General features: G+C 35.0%; 1 protein-coding gene across 2 annotated transcripts; it reads left to right on the plus strand.

Annotated features, from left to right (window-relative positions):
• Positions 1-992: 992 nt before the first annotated feature.
• On the plus strand, positions 993-6,708 carry LOC128221102 (uncharacterized). Of its 2 annotated transcripts, none has more exons than XM_052929550.1 (6): positions 993-1,110; positions 2,595-2,667; positions 3,830-3,991; positions 4,564-4,650; positions 5,681-5,805; positions 6,386-6,708. In XM_052929550.1, exons 1-6 carry the CDS (start codon positions 1,072-1,074, stop codon positions 6,686-6,688), a joined length of 789 nt encoding a protein of 262 aa, XP_052785510.1. In that variant the 5' UTR covers positions 993-1,071; the 3' UTR covers positions 6,689-6,708. The 2 variants fall into 2 exon arrangements, with proteins under 2 accessions (XP_052785510.1, XP_052785511.1); XM_052929551.1 differs by having other exon boundaries at positions 3,848-3,991.
• The last annotated feature ends 362 nt before the right edge of the window (positions 6,709-7,070 follow it).

The raw sequence follows: 7,070 nt of genomic DNA on the forward strand, positions 1-7,070 counted from the left end.
ATTACAGATAAGAAAGTATACAGGGGAGATTACAGGTAAGATAGTATACAGAAATATAACAGGTAAGATAGTATACAGGGGATATTACAGGTAAGATAGTATACAGGGGATACTACAAGTAAGACAGTATACAGAGGATATTACAGGTAAGAAAGTATACAGGGGATATTACAGGTAAGATAGTATACAGGAAATTTATAGGTAAGATAGTATACAGGGGATATTACAGGTGAGATAGTATACAGGGGATACTACAAGTAAGGTTGTATATATTGGGTATACCAAGTAGATAGTATACAGGGGATTTAACAGGTTAGGTAGTATACAGGGGATACTACAGGTAAGGTTGTATATATTGGGTATACCAAGTAGATAGTATACAGGGGATTTTACAGGTTAGATAGCATACTGGGGATACTACAGGTTAGGTTGTTTATATTGGGTATACCAAGTAGATAGTATACAGGGGAATTTACAGGTTAGATATTATACATAGGATACTACAGGTAAGGTTGTATATATTGGGTATATATTGGGTATACCAAATAGATAGTATACAGGTGATTTTATAGGTAAGATAGTATACAGGGTATATACAAACCATGATAGTATACCGGGTATAAAGCAGGTAAGCTATTATACTGGGGGTATTACTTGTAACTTATTATACGGGTATATTTGGGAAAATGGTTAGGTATACATGCTGAAAGTGAGGTTTCGCCATCTGTTTTACGAGTAATAATCGTAACTACAACTCCTTTTTATCTTTGTTTTTGTTTGGGGATTTGTAAGTAGGGAGTATGTGTATTCAAGGCAAACCGATTTTAATTTATATCAGAATCCTGCGTTACATTTAAGGTTTAACAACTTCGAGCATGCAATCCGAAAACTGCAAAAAACTAATTATTTTTCAATTATTAACAAAATTGAAATGCAAAATTACAAAAATGGGTTTCACATCATCATTTGGGCCTGTTTATGTTTTCAGGACCTGCTGCTCGGTCGTTTTGTTCTCGTAATGTTCCCATTATTAGTATAGAGGAAATATGTCTGATCCCGAAAGATGTGGACATGGCAAAACTGCACTCTTGCCTCGATCTTTCCGTGAAGGTAAGCCCTAAATATCTTTAATGTATGCTGTTGAAGTGTTGTCATACAATGATTAGGGACACAACATATATTAAAGCAACTGTGCACCAGATGATCAATTTGCAAGAAAAAAAGGAAAATTGTCTTGGTATTAATGTTTACAATGCATTGAAACTGACTAACTGAAGTACCACATAGTTTACAATTTAATTAAGTTTAGCAGTTATTTCGTATTTTGACATTAAAAAAGATTACTGGGTATGTCTACCTAGTAGAATTCATTCCTTATGAGTGATTGGCTAGTCGGTGTTATCACGTGATATTACCGAGTGAGGTGTTTAGCTTAATTATGTCACCTGATTAGAGTAAGCGGTCGTAGCTCAGTGGATACGACGCTGAACTGCAATTTTGGCGACGCGGGTTCGAACCTGGTCTCCGACAGAATTTTTTTTTTTACAGTTTGGTACTTTTTTTTACAATTATGATATCAAAACGTAACACATTCTATTAAATAATTGCCTGAGATTCGTCACAAATTTTTTTTATTGTGGTGCCAATCTTGTGTACAGTCCCTTTAACATTAATTTTGAGATATATCAACAACGAACAGTTTCAAAACTGCTTAAAAGCTTTGTTTAACCATTCTGTATGTGAACCTGAACTCTAATCTTGGGAATTACACACGGTCCTTATTGCCCTCTTGCGACTTTTACCATCAATCAGAAATGAATATTGATCAGTCAAAGATAAAGGAGGCAGCCCATTTTCTTAAAACACAGCCCCTACAGGAAATTGACGAATAAATAATATACACTGATATGGCATTAAGTCCATAAAACTGGAACTGGAAATCTAGGGAAAAATTTGCATAATATTCCTTAAAAATGGGCCTTTTAACCGTTATTACTGGACACTGCCAGCGCTGCGCATTTTCTTAAAACACCCCCCCCCCCCAATGGCAATTAACAAATAAATAATAAACACTGATTTGGCATAGTCCATAAAACAGGGGCTGGTAAGCTGGGGATTAATTTGCCATACATACCTTACACAAGGCCCTTAAACCGTTACTACTGGACACTGCAAGAGCTGCGCAATTAATTTCTGTCAACAGCATTGATCAAGCCGATACTGCTGTTCAATACATATAACGTGTATGTAGTTTGTACATCAGAAAGATCATTGAATTTAATCATTGTACACTAAATGAAAAATACCATTTTATTTAATTAAAATAATATCGATGTGGAAACATTATTCATTCTTACTAATATATTAATCATAGTCGTATCCTGATAGTGAAACTCAGCAAGTAAACAAAAGTTGGAAAACAGATTAAATTGTATAAATGATTTGTGACAATCAATAATTAAGTTTAATTTTGAGTACGATTTATATATATATATATATATATATATATATATATATATATATATATATATATATTTATATTTATATATTTAAAATCAACTGAAATGAAATACAACTGTCTTCACTTTTTTAAGTATAAAGGAAAGACGTACACCAATTCTATTGGCTGTTTCACCATTCTGGGTATGTTGGTTCAAGATCGCATCGGTAAGTTGCATTTTGTATTTGCTTAGTTACTTAGTATGAAATATTAAAATAGTTAACAACTATCACAAGCATACAAATTTAAATAGACTCTCAACGAAGAAAACAAAGTTCAAGAGACACTGAAGAAGGCATACAAAGAAAGTTCTATTGAAATTCAATGAGTCACACACAGTTCAATATATACTCATCTAGGCACACAGAGTTTAATAGACACTCATCTAGCTTCACACAGCTGAATAGACACTGAACAAGGCACACAGAGTTTAAAAGACATTGAACAATACACACACATAGTTCAATATACATTGAACAAGGCATACACAGTTCAATATACACTGAACAAGGCACACATAGTTCACTAGCCACTGAACAAGACACACACAGTTCAATAGACACTGAACAAGGCACACATAGTTCAATAGACACTGAACGTGGCACACACATTATAAAAGACACAGAACAAGACACACACAGCTCAATAGACAATGAACTAGCCACACACAGTTCAGTAGACACTGAAAAAGACACACATAGTTCAATAGACACTAAACAAGGCACTCACAGTTCAAATACACTGAACAAGTCACACACAGTAAGAAAAACTCACCGAAAAAGGCACAGACATTTCAATAGACACTGAACTAGTCACACATAGTTCAATAGACACTGAATAAGGCACACACAATTTAGTATACACCGAACAAGGCACACACAGTTCAATAGATACTGAACAAGGCACACACAGTTCAATAGACACTGAACAAGGCACACATAGTTCACTAGACCCTGAACAAGACACACACAATTTAGTATACACCGAACAAGGCTCACACAGTTCAATAGATACTGAATAAGGCACACACAGTTCAATAGACACTGAACAAGGCACACCCTATTCAAAAACACATTCATCTAGGCACACACACTTTAAACGGCACTGAACTTTATTATACAACGACCTGTTGCAATGGATGTATATTATGCTCTAACAAATTAATGCTCCTAAAACGAAATAAAAATAAATAATTGTAATTCTTTTATTCTTGACCTTTCACGGCCACTATGTATCTTAGCGTATTGATAATACAAAGAAAATAAATCGCCATACGTTTTATAATAGCAATACTTATGTACAGGTTATATTGATTGCTGCCTTAAATAGGCACTGCTTTTGTTTCAGCTGGTGAAGACGGTATTCCCATCAATGATAGTAGAACATATGGCTTTGATGATTCCCCTGAAGTCGTGGACGATGATATTGACGGGAGCGCAATTTGTCACAAGGGAATATGCAAGATTTGTAAAACTTACACACATTGTAAAGGTAGTGATCTTAAAGATAGTGCTGTGCTTTTGATTATGGTATCCTATATATACGTATGTGTATGTTTGATGCCTGCTAACACCACACTATTTTGGTATTATTTGGAAGGGTCTTCGTCTGGGTCTTACGAGTAGAGAAACTATATGTTTATGTTTAGCCGAGAAATATGTTATAAACAAGCTTTTGTTATTGCACGTCGGATATCAGTTCAAACAAAGTACAACAATTCACACTGTCATAGCGTTGTCTTTAATGCGTGTTCGGTCATTTACATATAAGTCATAACTGAGCAATACGCTGTTAAATAATACCATTTTTTATTTTGGGTTATCAGGCACCAAAATTAAACCTTATTTCTAATGGCTCGATAGACAAGCTTAAATTGTATACATTGGATAACCTAATTAATAACTTACCTTTGAAACATGGACACCTTTATAGTGTTACGTCACAAACTATCGTATCAGTATTGCTAGAAAAATATTATTTCTCACCCAAACAAAAAAACTCTTTATACAGCATATTCAATATATATAGAGATATTCAATGTATATCTTATTTTTCATATTCAGCGTGTGTAATTGCAAAGGCCGTAAACAACGCGATGGAAGTAAAGCTGGTTGCGGGCAGACATGAAGTTGTAAAAGGGAAGATAACAAGTATGTTTATTATATGTTGTAGTTAAATGCCTAGTCAAAGAAATGTGTATCATGTTAAATACCTGCTGTGCATCCTTTGTTTATATTGTGGAGTCACAGCAGGGCTGAATTTCCTGTTTGTTTGTTTATATGTTACGCGCCATTTGGGGGTGACACATTAAGAATAGATAATAAGTATCTTCCATGGTCGAGAGTGTAAGATAGGTTAATTCCGATCCCTACGCGAAACACCCTGCGCCAGTGTCGGGATTAACGTATCTTACACGAGCGGCTATGGTAGATGCTTTTTCTCCCACCTCAGTTAATCAAAATTAAGTAAAAATGTTTTTTTTGCTGGAACACTTTTGTGCTTAATGAAAATTATTGCTTATGGATATGTGATAAATCGTGGTTGTCATGGATATTCTCGCAGCGATTCAGATAAGGTTAATTTTCAAATCAGTCTTTAAATAGTTCTAAGGAGAGTGAAGCATTATTTCTTGAAAGGTGCGTGAAAACTGTTTTATGGTGACTATTAAGCGAGAAATAATGAATTAGTGTTCTAAATTTTGCCAGAAGACAAGGTTTCCATGATGCTACAGGCGACAGTCTTCAACAAGGGAGGTAATTACAATGTGGTGACCATTAAAAAGGAGTTCCATACGGGCATTTTATCTTCGTTCGTAGGCAAGATAAGAATTTCTAGCATGGTTTAATTATTGGATCTACTTATCTGAGGTGGGAGAAAATCGCATTCTCAACTAATACTTGAACAAATTATTAAATGGAATTGATAAAATGATATAAGGTTCATAGTTCATTTATACACAAACTATTTATTTGCATGCTAATAAAAATAATATTGAGATGCAATTTGTAAGTATCGGAACGTGTTGTTTCGTTCAGCTAAACAAAGCACTTGAAGGATTAGTGCGGATAGTGCTAAACCTTTTCAGATGCTTTGGAACTTTGAAACGCTAAATAATTTGCAAAGTGTAGTAATCTTCTCTTCTTATTGTATAAAGTGACTGTATCGTTTTCTTTTTTGTAGACAATACGGATGTCTCCTTCTGTATTCATCACGTCAGGAAGCACACTGACATCAAATCTGTCTGTATTGTTGCCAGGAACATCAGTATGAAAAATCTGTCAGCCTGCGTCAACATCACAGCTCAGGTAAATTGGGTTGATTTTAAGTGTTTACACATGCATCTATGCAATAATTTATTTAAGAGTCAGAAAATACAGAAAAAAATGGTAAAACTAAACATAAACTTATGGATGAGTTCATTATATGTAACTTTTGTAATGAGGTCACGCGACTTCAATCACTTTTACGCCGTAGGTGTGATTGCAGTGCAGTGTACGACAAGGGAAGTAACCGCTATGTCTAGTTTGGAAGATATGCGAAAAAATCCAGGAAAAACAATGAACAATATTTTCGCATTAGTAGGAGTCATTCACGATAGTGAAAAAGTCAAGTAAATTTAAAACAAAACTACTGTCCTTTTCGTAAGAGTTTATCCATTGATTATTACAACATATCACACAACTGGGGTTTTCATTTATTCGCAAAAATTGGTTTTATCTCATTTTGATATGTCAGTAAATGTAAGAGCCAATCTTCAAATCTTTAAGTCAATCGATTCATGTATGTCAATGATACCGCTCATGTACTCTAGATCTAATATAATAAATAAATGCATGGTTAAAATAAATACGGATTTATCTTATTCATATAGATATAATACTACAGGTAAAACAGAGCATAATCAACGAGTCATTTGGTTGTTTCAAAATACCAAACAAAGCTGACGCAATACAGCCGTTAGTCTCTCTCGACTCTGAGGACATCGATGTGGTAGCGGATTATCCTGACTCTGAGGACATCGATGTGGTAGCGGATTCGTTCGGCCCTGACGGCGATGATGCCGAGTCTGATACTCTCGAGTTAGACGTGTTCAGTCCATTTGGAGTAGAGGACATTTATCCTTCAACAAGGCCCCAGAAAGCGATGCTGACCTTGTTGAAAAGTCTGCAAGAAAAAACGGCAATGTAACGAGGACGAATTGTTTTTGAACTCGAGACTTTATACTTTCTGTTGTGCTTTCTTTAAGACCTTTCCAAAATTGTAGTCGTCTGCATGCAATCTTTCTGAGAGTCAATGAAAGTTTTCGTGGTGTGATTCCATGATACTGAGCCCCGAGACTAATGTGTGTATATTTTTGTTGTATTTTGTGCTTCCTATTCAACAATGTAGTCGCCTGCTACCAATCACTCTGATAGTTAATGAAAGTTTACGTTGAGCGCCCAATTTGGTATTATTCAATCATACCGAGACTCGAGAGTGCTGTGTGTATACTTATGTCATATGATGTGCTTTTCCTATAAGACATTTTCAAAAATGTGTTTTGCTTTCAATCACTATGACAGTATATGTA

The sequence above is a fragment of the Mya arenaria genome, chromosome 16 (genome assembly GCF_026914265.1).
Source record: "Mya arenaria isolate MELC-2E11 chromosome 16, ASM2691426v1".
In the NCBI taxonomy this organism is placed as follows: Eukaryota; Metazoa; Mollusca; class Bivalvia; order Myida; family Myidae; genus Mya; species Mya arenaria.

Coding starts and splice junctions, on each gene's coding strand:
- LOC128221102 (XM_052929550.1), top strand. CDS start 1,072: ATGGCAAAACTGCACTCTTGCCTCGATCTTTCCGTGAAG. Junction 1,111..2,594: donor GCCTCGATCTTTCCGTGAAG/GTAAGCCCTAAA, acceptor CACTTTTTTAAG/TATAAAGGAAAGACGTACAC. Junction 3,992..4,563: donor AACTTACACACATTGTAAAG/GTAGTGATCTTA, acceptor TTTCATATTCAG/CGTGTGTAATTGCAAAGGCC.